This window comes from Canis lupus, chromosome 22 (assembly GCF_048164855.1).
Source record: "Canis lupus baileyi chromosome 22, mCanLup2.hap1, whole genome shotgun sequence".
Classification (NCBI taxonomy): domain Eukaryota; kingdom Metazoa; phylum Chordata; class Mammalia; order Carnivora; family Canidae; genus Canis; species Canis lupus.
The window spans coordinates 46,119,809-46,140,261 of NC_132859.1; the positions used below are offsets into that span (position 1 = coordinate 46,119,809).

At 43.3% G+C, this 20,453-nt stretch overlaps 1 protein-coding gene and 1 long non-coding RNA gene across 6 annotated transcripts in view; both read right to left on the reverse strand.

The window, feature by feature from the left end:
• STAC (SH3 and cysteine rich domain) overlaps nt 1-20,453 on the reverse strand; it is a 149,139-nt gene that overhangs the window by 40,086 nt on the left and 88,600 nt on the right. For all 5 annotated transcript variants that reach the window (XM_072793448.1, XM_072793446.1, XM_072793445.1 and 2 more), the window contains 4 exons: nt 11,792-11,892; nt 10,150-10,231; nt 8,952-9,067; nt 2,508-2,586 (listed from right to left, as the gene is read on the reverse strand). In XM_072793448.1, coding sequence (XP_072649549.1) covers nt 2,508-2,586; nt 8,952-9,067; nt 10,150-10,231; nt 11,792-11,892 — 378 coding nt within the window. The remainder of the gene's footprint in view (nt 1-2,507; nt 2,587-8,951; nt 9,068-10,149; nt 10,232-11,791; nt 11,893-20,453) is intronic.
• On the reverse strand, nt 867-2,495 carry LOC140614284 (uncharacterized). Its single transcript, XR_012015173.1, has 3 exons — nt 2,113-2,495; nt 1,809-1,898; nt 867-1,098 (listed from the first exon to the last, which is right to left on the reverse strand). It is a non-coding gene; the product is annotated as an uncharacterized lncRNA (long non-coding RNA).

The window sequence follows — 20,453 nt, forward strand, 5'->3', positions numbered from 1 at the left end:
AATTTATTTGAGAGAAAGAGTGCAGGCACTGAAGAGGGGCAGAGGGAGAGGGAGAAGCAGACTCCCCACTGAGCAGGGAAGCCTGATGTGGAACTTGATCCCAGGACCCCGGGATCATGACCTGAGCCAAAGGCAGATGCTTAACTGACTGAGCCACCCATGTGCTCCAAATATCACTTTTGGAGTAAAGAAATCTTCAGGGCAGGACTCCTGGGTGGCTCAGGAGTTGGGTGTCTGCCTTTGGCTTGGGGCGTGATCCCAGGTCTGGGGATTGAGTCCTGTGTCAGGCTCCCCACGAGGAGCCTGCTCCTCCCTCTGCCTGTTCTCTGCTTCTCTCTGTGTGTCTGTCATGAATAAATAAATAAAATCTTTAAAAAAATGAAATTTCCAAGGCAAACGAAGACCTTAAGGACTGAGGAACAGGTGAGCAAAAGCACCAATAACACTGAGATGCCTGAGGCAGGGAGGTAAGTGGTGGGCACATGCTAGGAATGATTTTGAAGAGCAGAAGTAAGATTTACTGACAGATGGGCTATGAGATATGAGAAAAAGGGGAGGCAAGTCTGATGCCAAAAGTTTTGACCTGAAGTAAGATCAACCAGCAAAATGGAGCTCCTCTTTACTGAGCAGAGACAACTGGAAAGAGCCAGTTGGGGTGGGTGAGTGGGTGAGTGAACCAAGAGTCCAGTTTGGGTGTGTTAACTTTATGATGTCTATTCCACATTCAGATGGCCATGTCCAGTGGGCAACAGGCCTCTGGAGGCAAAGGAGCTGGAGGTTTTGGGAGTCATCGATGGATGGGTGGTATTTACATTCGTTATTTCATTTAATGATCACAACACTTTACGGATTTGGTATTAGTTCTGTCTTTATTTCAGAGGTGAGGGGATTGAAGCAGAGAAGCTAGGTCACTCCTTGGAGCCATGTGACCACTGAGTGAAATCCAGCAGTCAACCTCCAGAGCAAGGAAGGGTTGAGGACCAAATATGTCTGGTGCAGTTAGTGATGAGCAGACAATCAGCAATTTGGTGATACGTGTCAGGGAAGGCTGCAGGCAGAAGTCAGACTCAGGGGACAGAACAGATGACCAGACTTGAACTGTTAAAATGGAGGTCTGGTTTAATGCCAGTGTCTGGTGAGTTTGTGCTCAGATGCTGAAGAATTCTGGCCAAAGTCAGATGCCATTTGTGTGACACTAGACAGACTCGGGCTGGGTGGTCCTGTGGCATTACTGCCCTACTGTGAGGTTCCCCTGGCAGCTGGCACTCTAAATCGTCTCTCTAATGGCACTGCTAAGTGCTCAATGAATGTTTGTATTGATCTGAAAGTGCAGCCTTCCCCATATGATGTCAAAGAATCCTTACCCTAGCAGATGTGAGTGGGCTTGGCAAGGGGGGCCCTGGTGAACATTGATGCTTATTTAGGAAGGAGAATCACCAAGGATTCTCATGAGGGAATCACTTTCCTAACTAGAGAAGAGACATAAATGAACTCCTAGAGCTAAGGAAATGGAAGAGATACCCGTAAGATAGTTGCTGATAAAGTAGCTCTGGGGTACTGAATGCACAGCTCCTGCTTGCAGTCTGGAAAGGGCAGAGGCGACTAGTCAGGTGGAACATCTACTCAAGGTGGCACATGCTTCCCATGCAGGGATTAGAGCTGGCAGGGGTAACTTCCACCAGAAGAAGGCATTCGGCCCAGCTTAACGACAGGAATCAGAACCTGCAACTTTGCTATGTTATGAGCGACCCGAGGACAGCTTGTGACTCATGTACTTTTGCTGGTCATAGTAAATACTTCATAAATACCTTTTGCATAAATGAATGAAGATTAAGTAGTTCCTGACATCAGAGAGGCTCGGCAAGATTCATCCTTAAGGGGCTGGTTGTTTCTTTAAACTGTGGTTTAAGAGGTTGTTCTTTTTTAATGTTAGCAAGCAATAGTATATAGTTAGCATTCAACAAAAATCTTAGAAATTATTGTTAACAAGGGCCTAAGCTATGAGAAAATCAAATAGTATTAATAGAGAATGTTTGGTTAGATCATACAGATCACTTTTTGTGTATTAGTTATTTCTGTTGGGGAGGAGACAATTGTGAGGACCATACTTACCTAGAGCCACCACCCAAGTGGTTTGGGGGTACTTCAGCTCTAGCAGGGAGTAGCTTCTTTCCAGAATGGTTTGCTAAATCTAATGTAGGTCAGTGAGGGAAATGATGTATTAACAAAATGTTCCAGAAGTGACTCCCAGGCCTCAATGTATCTAAGTCTATAAGGGATGAGAACTCAGGATCTAGAAGTCAGGAAATGTAGTCAAATCATGGAAATCCACCAGTAATTATGCCCAGTTTCCCTCCAGAATATTGAACTCTTGCTCAGACTGAATTCCAGAGCTAGCAGAGAAATAAGGGAACTGGAAATCAACTTTCCCTGGCTGTACACCTGGATAAGCAGTGCCATTCACATCTGTGCTGAGGTGAGGCCTGCCTTCCTGCTCGCATACTCACCACTGTTGCTGCGTTTCCGTGGATCATACCCGCCTCCTGGCCCATCAGCTTCTTCAGGAACCTCCACGAGATCTGAAGTCTTAGAGAAAAGAGGGAGTAGCATGTAATGAACAAAATTACTTCAGTGGACCAACTGAGCAGAGAAATTTGATGTCAGCAGAGGAATTAAGGCGTCAGGAATTAATTCAGGAATTAAGGCCTGACACTGCCTGATGAATCCAATCATTGCTCTCTGGTCTGTTTGGCTAACTTTAGAGAGGCTGCGTGGGCACTGCAGCTCCCTTCAGGTGTGTCTGCAGGCTCAGGGAATAGGCATTCAGTGAGAGCTGAATGAACACCTAGATGCATAGGTCATAGTTCGGTTCGGGCTTCTTCCCAGGAAGAGACAAAAGAAAGAAATCAGAATTCCTGTCCATATCCTGTCAGGTCAAATTCTCACTAAAACTAAAGGTCTTTTATAGGTGATTTTTAAATATACATAGCCCCCACGATGATTTGACTTGTGATTTTTTTGTCTTTACAATGCTCATTCAGTGGAAACTGTACATTGAGTTTTGAATTTGTATCTTTTCCTGGGCTGAAATTATGTGGGACAATTGTCTCTGGTGATGCTCCACAGCCACAGGGTCAGCCATGCGATCATAAGGGTGAACAACCGGCACACTGACAATGCTTCTGTGTCCACACTGCCATTCTGTTTGTCACTTCAGTACAGTTTCAATCTATTGAGATAGTCAACACTTTATTATCAAATAGGCTTTTTGCTAGATGATTGTGCCCAACTGTAGGTGAATGTAAGTGTTCTGAGCCCATTTAAGTCAGGCCAGGCTAAGTTATGATGTTCGGGAGGTTAGTTGTAGTGAATGCATTTTTGACTTAGGATATTTTCAACTTATGATGACTTTATCAGTATGAAACCCCATCATGAGTTGAGGAAGGTTTGTATTAATTATAGAGAACATGATGTAGCATTGAGGGATGCATCACCTAGGTACAAGGTCAATGCTATTTCCCTTGCTGCAAAATTATTTATGTAATATTTACTCTGCCTTTTCTTTTTCTTTAATATGAGAGGCCATAGTCATTCTTCTGCCTCGGTTATAGAAATAACAACAACATCACTCTAAATGGCTAATGGTTACTGCTCATTTATCCCATGCTGTTTTGTGTAATATATATGTATCCACTTATTCTTCATGGTAATCCTACAATAGACTTATTTTTCAGATAGGAATGTGGAGCCCAGGGGGAAAACAGTAACCCTTCTTAAGGTCCCACAGCTACTAAGTACTGGACCTGGGGTACGAACCCCCACGGTCATTTCCAGAGCTCATGCAACTGAGCTTTATCTGGTGGCGTGCTGAAGTGACTCACATGGGCTGGTGAGAGCCGTCAGGGCCATCAAATCGGGAGTGTGAAATAGGCCTGGGTGAGAGTATTTACACCAATAAATTGGCAAATGCCACAGATCAGGGTCCGGCCCCCAGGTGGTGGTTAAACACTTATTGGCACACCACTGATTGCCTCTTTCTAAGGGTCACAGACCTGGCTTTCATTTGCCTGGCTCCCGTCTCTTTGGAAGAGGAATTTTGGGAGCCTCAGAGGAGAGTCATACTTTGAAAACAGTTTGTCGGGATCCCTGGGTGGCGCAGCGGTTTGGCGCCTGCCTTTGGCCCAGGGCGCGATCCTGGAGACCCGGGATCGAATCCCACGTCGGGCTCCCGGTGCATGGAGCCTGCTTCTCCCTCTACCTGTGTCTCTCTGCCTCTCTCTCTCTCTCTCTCTGTGACTATCATGAATAAATAAATAAAATCTTAAAAAAAAAAAAAAGAAAACAGTTTGTTTATATCTTATTTGAAAGAAACAAGTTTGCCTTCTCAGTCAGCTCTGCAGCACTTTAGCACCACCCCATAGAGACTTATTGTTACAATTTAGGTTTAAGATTTTTCCCAGCCATTCTTACTTTCATGACACATCAGAAAGAAAGGAAAAAAAATAAATGTCACAGGGTCTCTAAGTCACTTATACCCTGCTTCTTTGAAGCTCACTATTTCTGAACAAAAGTTGCTATTATTATGTTAATTTAATCTTATGAAACTGAAGATTTTTCACAAACTAGCCAACCAACTCCCAGAAAGTTTTTGAATTTGGTTTTTGCTGGCCTTCCCAAAGCCATCAAGCCTTTTATATTCTAGAACATTTGAAAACACATTAAAAGAAACCTAACGATTTAGAAACAGCCAGGCAGTGACTTTCAGACAATGTAAAGTCAATGGAAGAAAATAAACATGTGGGACAGAGTTTGCTATGGGAATATGTTAGCTTTAGGACATAACAAAACTGCAAGGATGGCAAGCGGCTGAAGTTCATTATCATTTGACCCTGCAGGAAGGAAGCAAAATCATTTTAAAGTACCAATCAATTGTTTCTGTTTTCTTCATTGAAGCAAGTTGGACTCTGGGGAAAGAGTGAAGCGACAGATATTTAAGTACAATTTGATTTGTCTTTGTCTCCCTGCAGCTCTGAGAACAATGCCTTCATTGAGCACAATTCCGAGAATATTTACTGATAGAACCAGTGTCAGGAAGTTTAAATGGACTGTGATGAATGGATACCTTATTGACATTCAGAAAACTGTCTTTTGCCTTGAGAACCAGTCTGTAGGGGACAGACATTGCTAGAAACTAAACCACTTCAGACGGAAAAGCAAACTGGACATTCTTAAATCGTCTCCCTGACATTCTTGCTACTTCTGCCCTGGGAACAGACTGGGGAGGCTAACATGTTCATTGCTGCGGAGTGTTTCTGAGGATGTCTCCTCATCTGAGTTTGGCACAGCTCAGGACCGCAGGGGCAGCCATCCACTGCCCGTGTGGATACCTCGGGGTCATCTCTGTGGAGCCCACTCTCTGTTCTTGCCTCTCTAGGTTGGCTTTCCATTTATCTTTCCACTAATGCTAGCCCCAGTTGAGCATGGGAGATGCAGGCACTAGAAGTGGATTGAGGATATACTGGCTCTCACCAGAGACCTGAGAAAGGACTATTTGGATGCAAGTCAAGTGGACAGGAGTCTCTCTGCTCTGTTTTTCTTTTGGGCAAAAAGTCTTGATTTGTAAGGGGTGATGGCTATAGGCTGACAGCCAGCTCTACATGGCTTTTGGGGAAGCAACTTATTGGGAAAAATGACTCTCTTCACTCTCCTAAGAAAGATGTGATGTGGTATGTGTGATTAAGGACATGATATACACATCAGCAGTTCTCCATCTTTGGTGGGAATCAGAACCACCTGGAAGGCTAATGAAGCACACAGCGACCCAGGTTTACTGTAGTAGGACAGGGCCTTGATTTTTACATTTTTACAAAGCTCTTCCATGGATCCAGATACCCACGAAAGTTTAAAAATCTCTGGCTTAAAACAACAGAAATAAGAAGTGAGTCAAGAGTCCTTGTGTTTGAGCAGCTTAGCCTAGCTGAGGAGGAAACTAAAGAAAAGTGAAACACAAAAGTAAAAAGTACCAAGCAATCTGCAAATAGTAATTGATGAATCTGCAAATACTAATTGATGAATTAGTTGTTACGGTGCCCAGGAAAGGGGTACCCAACCCAGACCCAGAAGAGAGATGTTGTCTTCCGGGAAGTAGAAACAAGATGTGGGCAAGGCCCAGCAACTGGGAAGAGTGTGGCTATCCAGAGAGCTGCAAAGCATGCATAGAGCTCGGGGCATAAGCAACGAAAGGGCATATCAATTTTGAGGGTTCTGAGGTCAGTCTTTAAGAATCCCTGTTACTTCTTCCTCACTCTTTAAGCAGTTCTTGAGTACCCACTAGATGCCAGGCACTGGTATAATTATACATGGGCCCCCATACATAGTTGCTCAGTACCTAGTTCAGGAAAGAGGCAAAAGCAGAAAATTACATTGCAATTATCTCTGTCCTATAAGAAAGGAATTCTTTGAAGGCCTGTAGGAGGAGCAATTCATCATGCTTGGGAGAGTCTGAGAACTCTTTACAGTTTGTATAAAAACCAAGCTGGCCTTAAAGAACTTCAACTGGGGAAACAGCATGTCCTAAGGTATGAAGATGTCAAAGAGCTTGGCATGTTCAAGGGAAGGTGAGTCTTCAGGAGAGCGACAGGCCTCATGTGCCATGCTAGAGTTTGGGCACTGTTGTTTGGGTATAAGCAAGACAGTACAATGTTTCAATTTGGAAAACTGCATAAGGTCTTTCTTTAAAAGCTGATAAATCTGGAAGAATTGAAAGAGTAGATTCAAAAGGGAGAGGAGAACATAGCTATTCCTTTGAAATAATCTGGATGAGAGATGATGAGAGTCAAACCTCCAGCAAAGAGGATAGGGTGCTTTTGACACACATCTGTGTTCTGAGTTATAGGACCCAGTCACCAGTGGAGCATCATTTGAGCTTGGACATGCTGATTCAGAGATATCTGTAGGACTAGAAGTGTCTCAGGAGTCATCAGCTTAGCCATGGTGATTGGACCAGAGGGATGTGAATGAGATAACCAGGAAGAGCCTGTAGCACAGGAAGGCCAAGCCAAAGCAAAGCCCTGAGAACATTCTCAACTTAAGAGTGACTGGAGGACACATCAGAGGAGACAGGCTGAGCAGGAGAGCAGAGTGGAACCCTGGAATGGGTCCAGCCTCTTACAGAGCCCAAGAATGGGCCCCATTAACGAACAGCCTGGGAAATGCTCTTCTCAGAGAACATATTTACCTTTCTAGTGGATTACACCCTTGTTTCACTTCATAATAACTCAAATTCAAAGAAAATCCATCTAAGGGCTAAATGCTTAATGAAAATAAAGCAGCATCAACCTCCATTAATTGAGTGCTAGGCTCTGTGCTAGAAACTTTGCTTATACTCTTATATTTATTCAATCCATGTAGCCAAAACCAACGTTATCATTGGGACTGCCAATTTGATTTATAGCCCCCCTGTGGAGATCATCAGGACCAGGTACCTTAAAATGTCACGACTTATACCTGCACTGCTCTGAGGGCAATGTCTACTGAAACATTTTCCTTTTTTACTCTGAAACCCTGCAGTGCTCATCATTATTATGATACTCTTAACATGTATGTTATGTTCCTATTCTTGATAAAAACAGTACAAGACATAGCAAAGTTCATTTCTTAGAAAGTGCTAACTAATGTCATCACCATCTACTTTTGTTCTCCACTGCTTTTGTCTTTGGAAATAAGTTGTGAATCCTGAGGGTAAGAAGTCATGTGTTCTGTACAGTGCTAGTGAGCTATAGGCACTCAATTCATATTCGCTGAGTAAAACAGAAAACTAACTGACATCAATTTTAGGTTCAGCAAGGAAAAAGAGTAAAACACTTTTTGGTTCTCCTTTCTTAGAAATTAGTGGGATGCATGAAGAATGGGGCTTGCAGTGAATTTTAAAGGTGGCATCTAGGATAACCACATGGCATCAACCAGAGGGCCTTCAAACCTACCTACTCAACTAGCCACTTGACCTACATATTTAACCATAGACCATAATCTCGGTTATCCTGTGGATTGACCTGCACCTGTTGAGGGAGCTGCTTCCTCTCAGCCCAAGAACCCCTCTGAGGAGTATAGCCCTCCTCTCCTCCCATGATCCACCCTAATCACTTGATGTTGACAGGACCCAGCTGGGCAGACCACCTGGTGGCTCATCTGTGCCTTGCCCTGAAGTCCCTGTAACAGTGGAACCAGTAGCTGGGTGTAAGCTATACTAACTGACAACAGGAACCAGAAGGTTCTTGTCTCTGCAAGGCAGGATAGTGGCCTTCAGCATGAGTGGCAGAGCTGTGTGGCATCTTGGGGCATTTATAGAAATTCTGGTTGGGACAGCCAGAGACAGGATGATGATAGCATGTCACAAAGATGCACCGGACAGCCATTTTAGACCAAATAAAATGTAGGAGAGGGGTCTGGGAGGGGGATTGTCTTGTGGAGAGAGGCCCAATTAAATTACAGGTCCAGTGCCTCTGGGAAGGTCAGTTTTTGCATGAAACTAGGCAAGTGCCTTGTCTTAGAGAGAAAAGACTTAGGAAATATGAGAAAGAGTTGTATTCTTAAACTTTTATGTAGCTGGAACTGGCCACAGCTGGGACTTCCCTGCCTCTGCCATTGCTTTGTGTTAACTGCCATGCTATCTAATATTGGGAGAAGGGGGAGGGTACACGGAGTTTCAAGGAGCATGAGGCCAAGAGCATGGACTTTGAGGACCAAAATAAAATGATCCCTGGGTGTTGGCAACAAACAGGAATTTAATCTTTAGTAGTGCAGGGGAGCTGGGATTTCACTTCAGAGACTGCCTGACTCCCAACAGACATGCCCTCATGATGTATTTATGGGAAGCTCCTTGCTCTGCAGCGCCTGAGGTCTGCCCTCCTCAGAGCAATGCAGGTGGACTGAGGGAAGAAGGGGATAATTACAGAGGTTCTGTGAGGCGAATCAGAGCCACTGCCAGAGCTGCCCTTCTTTGTTCTCTGGGCCAGGGAGGTGCCGAAGCGGAGGGTCTCGTAGACAGGGTCCACCTTATTGCCACAGGCTGCAACAGAAGAGAAAGGTCATTTGAGTGACAGTTTCCTCCACTCACCATCAGGAGTGCAGTCAACAATTTATCGCACCTCCTGGGTCAACGGCGCTCAAGAAGAAAGTTCTGTGCCACAGACTCACTAATCCCTGGGCAAATGGAGCTTTGTGTAGTCAAGCTTTCCTGGCAGATGGACTCCCACAGTATGTGCCATTGGCTAGATCTTTCCGATGCACCCACCACTTGCAGCCAGGGCTCTCTGCTCCCAGACACTTCCTGATATATTGGCTTTCCTCTTTTGTCATTCATCCCCAGGACTCTGATTTCAAGGTTATTTCCTTTGATGTGAGGTGCTGCTCACCAAGGTATGAACCCTTGAGTGAGACACAAAGTTTACAGTAGGAGGCAAGTTGAAAGAATTTGACATTACCAGGCCTCACGAATTTGTTTAGAAGCTTTCTAGTTTCTAAATTTCTAGTTTAAAACTTGCCCCCCATCCAAAGATAAAAAAGAGATGTAGAGATTCTCAGAGGGAGAGAGAAAAAAAATAGAAGTGAACTGAAAGATATTGTTAAAGAATAAATTCAAGCCAAAAATATCTATAAATATCAGATATTTTTTTGTCCTCATTAAAGAAACACTGATATTCACAGAGTTCCTTCCAAGTGTTGATCTATAATTTACATTTTTGTACAATAATTATGAAAAGCAGCCTTTGCTGTTCTTCTTTTATAGGATCTGATAGGTTGAGGACCTTGTCCAGACACGCAGTAAGTTGGTCAGTGGGAAGTTGGGCTCGGAGCCGGGTCTGTGGGATGCTATGCTCCACGTTCTTTCCACTCTGTCATGCTGCTGATGGGTGGAATAGCATATCAGCAGCCGTTGGGACTTGGGTGTTTTTCAAGTTTCATCAGGGAGAGCAGAATTTGCTTCTCCTTCTGTTTCCTCTCCAGCAAAGCAAATGATCATAACCCAATACACCACCAGACAGACATGCAGACACACCCCGCTGGATTTGTGGTCCTGAGACAGCAACAGCTGTTAATGCTGACATTGCTGCTCAAAACCCAGCTCAATCCATCAGCGTCCCAACTCACCAATGGGCATAACTTCTTTAATGCATCCAAACTGCTCATGAATGAGCAAGGGGGAGCTGTAGTAACGCCGAAACCCTTTTGGCTGGAGAGAGAGAGAAAGAGAAAGGCTTAATGTCACTGATGAGATGGAGAAAACCATGCAAGAGCTCTGAAATTAATATAGCTGGTTTCTCCAGGGGGCACTCCTCTGTCACCTTTAAGATGCCGACATCCCTAGAATTTATCCCTGGGGGGCAGGTGGCACAGGTGGCTATAAGAAAGCTACACTCCACCTAGAAAGCAAGCCCCAGCCCTGCCGTTCCCTTTCCTGCCTCTCCTCCTTTTGCAGACCATAGCAGCCTCCCTTGTGTCCAGCCTCCTCATCTCCCAGGATACAACTGGACTGGCATGAATTATTTCACCAAGGTTTACTACTGAGATTTATTAAAATCATAAAAGGCCTGGGTAAGGGGAAGCAGACCTCAGAGGGAGGCCGAAGGGAGCTTGTATATATTACAAGCTCCACCCAGAGTCATTTGCCTTGTGTTCTAGACTCTGTTAGGTTTTTTCACCCCTCATTCTTGGTCTTTGCCTTGGCTTATGGGAATCACCATTGGAGGAGGAGGGGAACATGTGAGGCAGAGGTTTTAGAGAAGAGGACATTGCCAATCAGGGTAAGGAGATGGACTCTCTAAGAATCTTGGCTTACTATATCCCAGTGTTGGAAGAGAACTTTGTAGCCCAGCCCCTAGTGGAATTCCAGAATCCTCACCAAGGATTGTTCCTGGCAAGTGGTATCTTCCTTTATTTGAAAACTGCCATTGTTGGGGGGGTGGGGGGAAGGAGCTCTTACTAACCATGGAGGCAGGTCATTGGTGACATTATCTCATTGTTAAGACTTAGTAATCTACTGATTCTAGATCTTCTTCCTGGAGCCACAGGAGAGAGAATTCCTCTTCTGTGTGACTGGTTTTAAATTTTTTTGAAGGCAGCTGTCATAACCTAAGTACCTTGAGGGTAGACATTCTTGGTCCCTTTGACACGTCTTTGGCCATCCTAGAATCAATACCTTTAAAAGTGCTCTGGGTTGCTTTTTATCAACATGTGGCACCAGGACTGAAGCCCACACTCCCAAGATGCCATGACCAGCCTAGAATGGGCCAGGGGCATTTGACCTTCCTTGGCTTCGCCACCACAATCTCTTAAGTGGTGTGTCGATTTTTATTACTCTCTTCACTTTTGGGGATGGTGGTTAATAGCTCTCCCCTTCTTGACATCTACTGACCTATCAGCCAATTTAGCACTGATGTGACCAGCCCCCTAGTTTTTCTGGGCTGAGAGGGTTCCAGAAATGCCTGACTTTCATCTTTAAAACACCAACAGTAACAGGATGTAAGACTTTCAGGGCTAAAATTGAAAAAGTTCTAACCCGGGACAAGTGGGTTACCCTGTTAAGGGCACAGAGTCCTTATCGCATGCAGAGCATTTGCCTCAAGGATTGATAAAGCTTTTCTTCTGCTTGATCATTATGCCAATGAAGAAGCCTGGTTGGTAGGCCAGGGACTAGGGGGCTGCCTTCCTAGTGTCCAGCTATCAGGGTGCCACGGGGATGGAGTATTGATGTGCAGGGGGTTATGGGCTCACTCCTGGCACCAGCCCTTACCAGCTTGCCCATGCACCGCTGGGGTGCTAGGCCATCCATGCACTTGTGGTGGAGGCTCGTCTTACAGGCCTTGCAGCGCAGCCCATGCTTAGCGTTTGCTCCTGTCAGACATGCGCGAGCTTTGGTTAGGATATAACCTGCCTTTACCTGGTGACTAGTGTGAAGTCCCTGAAAAAGTGGATACCTCCCAAACCCAGGTAATTCTTCTTTTCTGTGACTTTAGCATGATGCTTTCGAAATGGACAAGATCTTATGGCAGATTCCTTGACCTTCTCCCACATCTTCTACTTATGGTCCCAGCTCTGGTTTCTTTCTGCTCCTTTCCTCTTCATTACTCCAGAAAAATCTCAGCCTCCTCCATGTCACTGTTCACTCAATTCAAGCTAGCAAATGCCACTTTCTCTGCTCTTCATATAGGCCACCTGTTTCTGCTCTTCTATTTGTCTTGCAAGAAATGCAAGTGCTGAAATTTTGCCCATTTTTACCCAAGTTCTTATCACAGAGTCTGAGCTGTTGGACAGACTCTTGGGAAAATGGGCAATAAAGGGGGAACAGCATGGTCTGTGTGAGAGAGGGGCTGATGGTACCTGAAGTGGAGACAGAGGGCTGGATCTGACATCAGCTCCTGCCTGGTTAAAGAGGAAGAGGAGGAGGGTAGCTGTGAGAGCATTGCTGCGGGGAATCATACAGCTCTCCAGGACAGGGTGCGATGATGGGGTGGGAAGAATGGAGGCAGAGGAGGAAAGAGGTGCCTTGATAACTGTGCTTCTGCAGTGAGGCTCAAGGCAGCAGTGCTAGGGGACAAGAGAATGGGCCTGGGGGGCATCAGGCACTTGAGAGAGGTGCATTCATGTTCTCCAGAGCAGCTTAAGAGGAGGGTGAGGCTAGGATGTCAGAGTGGGAGATTTTCTGTATCCACTTGGTCCAGGACAAAAAATGCAAGACAGGGGAAACTGGTAGGCTCTTCACAAGTGTCACAAAATGGGCCACCCAAATGGGAGTTTATAGCTTTCAGCTATACACAGCTGACTGCGGAAGCAAACTGGTGACACCCCAAGATCATGTGTGAAAACCACTCTTCTCCACCATTGCTTCCTCGCCCAAACCACCACCAGCCCTTATCAGGACGAATTCCTAATGGAACCCATTTGTCTGTTTTTGTTTTCCTTCAATGAACCAGGACGATCATTTCAACATGACTTGAATCACCTCCCTCTCTGTAAACAGCCTTCAGCAGGTTCTTCCTGCCTTTCTGATGTTATACAAAATGCTCAGATTGTGGGGAGGCTTTGTATGGTTTGGTGGGAGCCTATATCTGTCTCTCTCTCAGGCCAACCCCCTTGTTCACTCAGCTCTAGCTACATGGACTTCTGTGCATTCCCTGAAGGTTTGAGCTCTTTAATTCCTCAGGGTCTTTCACATATGCTACCCTAAATGCCCAGATTCTTTCTCTATCATTCCTCACCTGGCTAGCCAATCCTCATCCTTTGGGTCTCTTGTCATTCCTCCCATGAAGCTTTCTTGGCCACATTATCCCTTTCCCGTCCAAATTATCTTTTAAAAATTATTATTATTCTTTCTTATAGCACTTTGTTGTTGTTCTCAGTATTTATCACAATGATTTATTCAAGAGTATGCTTTTGTATGCCTTTTCTCTTGGACTGTGAACCCAAAGAGACCAAGGGCCATGTTTGTTCATCTGCCACTGTGTACCCAGCTCTGAGTATGATGTCCAATAAATGTGTTAATTACATTAACCAACAAATTCCTTCACAGTTACACATATGGAAACAGGGGTGACTGGACTGAGATAATTAAGTGGCATTGATTCATTGATGGTGTAGAAGCAGCATTCAAGAGCTGAGGAAGGACCTGAAGATCATCTGTAGGTATGATTTTATCCCACAGAGGAGAAGTTTGAGGGTCTAGGTCAGAGGAGGTTGTGTCTAATTTCACTTTTCTACTGCTTGACCCGAAAACGTCCTCCCTTTATTGAGGGTACACAAAGATATGAATGGAGATAATTAGACAATAAAAAAGGGAGTACAGGAACATGATATTTAGCTGGGAAAAGCAATGAGCAAACTCTCATCTGGACAAAGATCCACGAACCTTTCAGAAGGTATTACCTGAAAATTCCCTTTGAGAAGATATCATTTAACACAAAGTGTGTCTGCTCTTACAGCCACAGAGAGTCAAAGTGACATATAAACAAACACAAATCACTGGGTATGTGAGGTTGTTCATAAATACTAGTTGGAAAGGCTCTTTGTCTTTTTTGAGAGTGATTACTGTAATGTCTTCTAAACACTGGACTTTGAAGGCAATCACTTATTTTTTGTTTTCAAATTAGAGAATGTTATTTGTGACCTATGAGAGAATTTAAGTAAAAGCCTCAAAGAGGAGTTATTTTATTGTATACTAGACTCTGAAATAGCACCCCTATATATGAAGGTATATTTTCTTTGAGACCCAAACACCATAATTTCAGTTTTCCTTGTTGGTTCTAATACACTCCACTATTTGAATGAGTCAGCACCAGCAATAATTTGGTTTTAGGTGTTCCAATTTTTCTTATGGAATAGCAGGAGTGACTGAAGAGGAAAGTCCATATTCTATGGTTCAGAGAATAGTTCAAAAGGATAATTCATATAACTTAGTGGTGTTAGTTTACTATAACAAGATATGGGGGGATCCCTGGGTGGCGCAGTGGTTTGGCGCCTGGCTTTGGCCCAGGGCGCAATCCTGGAGACCCGGGATCGAATCCCACGTCGGGCTCCCGGTGCATGGAGCCTGCTTCTCCCTCTGCCTGTGTCTCTGCCTCTCTCTCTCTCTCTGTGTGTGACCATCATAAATAAATAAAAATTAAAATAAATAAATAAACAAGATATGGGAAAGCTACAGTCTAACTTGCTACTACTGGCTTCCATCTCAAAGGTCCCACTGGTCTCACTGAACGTGACCCTTATGCCTCAGTAAGAGCGGGAGAGACATGGTTTTAAATTAGAATCTGTCTCATGCTGGCCTTTTAAACCTAAGAAAGCTACTAACATTCTTGGGACCTCAGCTGTCTCCTCATCAAATGGCAATATTTCTAAGACCTCCTACGGTTGCTAACAGTAATAGTGTTGAAATATATGCAAAGGGGATTGCACGGATTTATATGCTCTGAAACATAAAGATGTCACTGGACTTTGAGTAGACATGGTGGACTGGCCACACGAGAGTCCCATTTATTCATACCAAAGCCCACTACAATGTCAGTCCAGGAATAGAAAGTGGTATTAACCCCAAATAACAAGGTCACTGGGAAGACTGGCAAGCATAGAAGAGAGTTCAACATGTTTTCAGAAGATAGAAAGCAACTGGAGGAGGAATGGCAAGGAATTTGGCAGAAAAGAAGGAGAGTGGATAGCAACCAGAAAACTAGAAGATCAGGTACCCTCAAAAATTGTGGAATGTCAAAATGCTGAGAGAAAAGAATTTCTAACCTAGAATTTTGTACCCGGGAAAATTACCAAAATTACCCATTACCAATTTTGTAGGCAGAATCCTCACATATTTAGGGATTCAAAATATTTGCTTTCTACATACCCTTTCTCAGAACACTACCAAAAAGTGTGCCTTAGAAAGATGAGGGGATAAATCAAGGAGGAGGAAATTGTTGGATCCAATGCACAGAGGAACTGACACAGAGGAGAGGTAAATGGTACATCCCTGCAACAGTGCTGCAATAGCCCTAGACAGGTACTACCAGATGAAGCAAGGCCATACCTTTGGGAAAAAATGGAACTTAGAAGTTTATTGATGCTTTTGAGGCTTTATAGCTTTATAGGCTATTACTATAATAGGTATGGCATTTGACAGATACATGAAAACATCTGATAAAACAATTATAGGTGCATAAAAATCAAGAGAATTGAAAGAGCAATTTCTAATTCAGGAAATATAAAAGCTGTGTAAGGAAAGAAATGTAATCATAGTACAATATTTTAATCAGAGGTTAGCAATAGTCACAATAGTGTACACATCTACAACTTCACACCAAAGTGTGACAGAGCTACTTGGGAAGATGAGAACAAAGGAACAGCAAAGATTGTGCTATAACTCTTGTGGGAAGGTGAGAGCAAGGAAGAGGGGAGCAAGCAGGGTGTGCTGGAGGGATGAGAGCTGGAAGCCAATAGACATTTGGTTAATCAATAAATAGTAGAGCATAGCATTTAGAAATACTGAAATAAATGTCAGAAGAAATTATGAAAAAGGATGAAAGTGGCCACCTTTCACAAGTATCATGGTTATAGGATGAGAAAGTTTCCACTGGAGTATTTTCAGTATCATTGGTATCATATTTAAACCATTGTCATGTACTATTATGGCAAAAAGCAAATAAAAATAAAGCTGCTGGAAACTGGGCCATATAAACCCCTTAGACTAATGTGGCCTGTGCCATATGGAGAGATAGAGAAAATATGCAGCCAGCTCATCACATAACCATCACTTCTTCTCTGGGATTTGGACTTCTGGGATAAATCTAAGATAGTTCTATGAGTTACAGTGGAAAATTGTTAAGAATGTTAGTTATGATACTCAAACGGAGTTTGGTATGGATCAATGCAAGCCAGGACAACAGTGTCAGGCACTGGGCTGTTTTATAAGCATAGTATCATGTACCATTATGGATAAGTGAGCTGTCCCTAGAAGAAATGTTGAAGCTCCTGTGAATAAAGGAGTTTCTATATAGATACTGGGAGAAATATAAAAGGAGTTTTCTCAATGCAGATGGCTAATCCACAACATTGGATGGCAGGCTCCTTATTTTTGAAAAATAAAATTGATTACATATATCTATAAAACATTTGGCCAGAATTATTTCGGTAACATTTGGCCATTGAGGCATTGCTTACCCCTTAGTCAAATTTCATATAGTATCAGGTAAAGATAAAACAGGATAAACCAAGGTTTACAATTGAGACCCTTTAACCAGGAAAATAATATGGGGAATGAGTAAAAATAAACTTGTACAGAAAAAGAAATGGATTCATAATACCGTACTTCATCCTGCAAAGAACAGTAGTTGTAATTGTTACTAAAAATTAGTTTGCTTCCAGATTCTACAACTATAGAATTACTCCTACAATTTATTTGATTAAAATTAATATGTTAGACAATAAATAAAGAGACTCTTTACTGTGATTTGGGAAAAAATTTAGAACTATATACATAAAAATAGAATATTTATAAACAAAGTCATAAATATTTATTGGATGACACAAAATACCTATAAATAATTCAAAGGTAAATACAGATCAAAAAGGTCAAAGACATACCAGCCCCTATTCTTACGGGTTCAGGTCCCGAGCCGCCTTTGCCCTCCATCAGTGCAGGAGGGGCCACGGCTGGGAGAGGAAGCTGCACGGGATACCTGTATCAAGGGTGTGCAGACACTAGCAAGGACCAGAAGTCCGTGTTACTGAAGGGTCTCAAAGGCAGAGAGATGAGAGCAAAAGCAATTAGGTGAATTTTTGGTGCCTGGGCAGACCAGAGGTTTTAAGGGCTAGAAACTATGCAAGTAGTAGAAAAATGACAGTAGTTTTAAACAAAAGGCTATATAACAACAACAACAACAATCTTTGCTGGATAATAAAGATGGGAATTATAATGCAGCCAGCATTATTCATCGGCCCTTTACCCTTAAATGAACACTAACACAGGGATGGGACAGAATTATGTGGGAATCTGTTAAGAAGCCCTCTGTGATGTGACCCCTTGCCTACTTGCTTTGCCTCATTTTCAGTACACTCCACTTTGACCTTTGTTTTCCCAGATCATCTGTGGTTCTCTGCAAGGGTGGCTGGATTAAGCTTCTTAAGGGTTGCTCATATGGCCTCTTCTGCCTTTCTTGTTCAATTGCTAAACAGCTTCTCCTTTCAAACCCTTTTAAATATTCTTCAAAGCTGCATGCATACACGCCCTCCCCCTTTCCATTATACAGGACCTGCAGCTCTCCACATCTCCCTAACTATTCCTAGAGTACCTTTCACAACAGGCTCTCGACATGGGCTGCTGAGTGGTTTATTCACCTCTGGAACCTCTGCAGAAAAGGTGCTTGGTTGGCATACTACAATCCATCAGGAATGATAAGTCTGCCCAGGCTAAGGAAATGCTGGGGGCACACCCCATTCATTCTGTGGAAAGAGCTAGATTTCTCCTTGTGGCCCCAAATCTTGGAGGCTCGTGTGACTACCAATTTCTACTCTGCCTGCAGATCTGTACTGTGTGGGCCCATCCCCTGTCTGGTCTTGCTTTTCATGTTCCAATGTGACTGCATCTGGGTTTGCTGAGACTCAGAACTCCCTAGACCCTGGGTGACCCAACCATCCAGGCCAGATACTGCTTTGCCTGTCTGGCCTAGGAAGTGAGCTGTAAGCTGATTCTGGGAATCATTCTCTTCTCTGCTACTGGCTCTTCATACCCTCCTTGGAGCAGATGTTGAAAACTATCTAGACTGGAATCAGATTAGCCATGCACCTTGACTTAATGTCACTTTGCTTATGGATTCCTCCTAGCTAACAGCTTACACTGGCCTCTGAGTCCTCTTTCTGGAATGAGCTCCCATGACATCTCTCAGATATCCCACTACAGCATCTGTGGGTGCTTTGCTGTCCTGACAGAGAGACTCTTAAGATTTCCATCATTGCCTTCACCTCATACATATAACTCAGAAATGCCTGACCTTCCACACTTAAACCAGCCTGATTATAGGAGTGAGTGAGCATAACCTTAGCCATGGTTTCCTGTACTGGTGCAATAAAGTTACAACCTACTATCCCCTTATACATGATGGCCTGAATGATCATATATAGAATGTTGATTTCCAGTAGGGGAATGCTTAAATTCTATATCTTTGGTATTGCTATTAAAAACTGTGGCTTCAAAATATAAATAATAACTGGATGATTGGGAGAAGCCAAGTTTCCATAGTGGAATTAAAAATAATATGTGCAGAACATGGGATGTATTTCCACGACTTTCACACACTACTTCTTTTTGATGTCAAGCAACAATGTGGAGATGATGAAGCCAACTAAACCAAAAGGAGTCACTGGGCATGATTCTCTCTCTTCTCATGTAGACAGAGGGTGGCTTGAGAGAGAATCAAATGGAAAGAGTAAAAAAACCAGCTTAGTTAAGATGAAAAGAGTTTGGCGGTCAATACACACACATGCATGCACACACTAGAGCACACACACATGCACACACACATTCGAGATGAAAAAACATTGTATTAGAATTCAGAAATGAATTCTCATCCTGATCCTGCAGGAAGGAAAGAAAAGTGGGAAGGAACTAAAAATTATTGAGCTCTTATGCACTGTTAGGCAGTTTCCTGGGTGCTTCTTTACTTTATTAATCCCTGCTACCTGTTAAATGCAAGACATCATTTTAACGGAAGAAGGCAGAGGGAATCAATAACTTCAATGGAAAAGAATGGACAAATGTTGAGTTGGGATGAATACATAACTCATTAGCTGTGGAACTCAATCCTGTAATTTTTCCCCTGGTTTTATCCCCCATCCTGTGAGGTAGGGATTTTTGTTCTCTCATTTTTAGAGTGAACTGAAGCCTAGGGATACATAGCTAGTGAGGACAGAAATGGGATGAGGGTCCAGGTCTATACAGGTCTTGGAAGCCTGGCTCTCTTCCCCCATCCCCACCACCTTCTGCCAGCCATCTGCATGCCAGCAGATCTCTACCCTGATCTGGTCTGGATTTCTCCTGTTGAAATTGAAAGGGAAAAATTATAAAGGCATTCATGGTTCTCTCAGCTCTGACTGTCTACGATAATCCTAGAATAAAACTACAAGTCTCTTACTGCAGTCGTTGAGCACAGGGGTGGAAGGTTGGAGGAGGAGGAGGAAGAGGAGCAAGGGATTTCTAGACACTGAAGTTTTCCCTGAGGAGATTCTGAGTCAGCAATGGTTCCTGTCCCCACATCCTTTTTGGAAAAAACATTCTGATCACATTTGTGGGTAATGAATAAACTCTCATAGCTGACAGATGTGAACAGGAATTTTCTTGGATGAGCCAGCCACTGTACAGATGTGGGTCCATGCAACAGTATGCGTAAGGAATTATGGACTCCACTGCTCTGCAGCTCAGTATGGGCTCTTGGCCACACACAGAAGGACAATGAGGGAAACACAGAGTCTCTCCCATTGCAGACATTGTCAAGCCCATTAAGCTGGCGATTACTTATGCAATCAATAATGAATTAGAAATCAAGGCTGCAAATGCATTAGCCAATATAAGTGTGCATTGCTGTTTCTAGTTTTCATTTGTACTTACTCGGGGACTTAATTTGTTTTGAGAATGTCAATGATGTAATAGACGTTCTCGTTTTGGTTGATTCTTTAAAAAGGAAGAGCGGAGCCAAGGTAGAGAAATATAAATGTAAGAATACGAAAGTACAAAAGCAGGATAGCTGTTCTACAACTTATTATAACTTCCACGCATAAATTGTATTACACCTGTATGTTCAGATCTGGATATGTGTGTCTATACTTGCACACATAATACATACATGTACCATGGCGAGGTGGAAGGAACTGGACTTAAGGCATCAAAAGATTTAGATATTAGCCCTTGCTTTGAGACCTTGGAT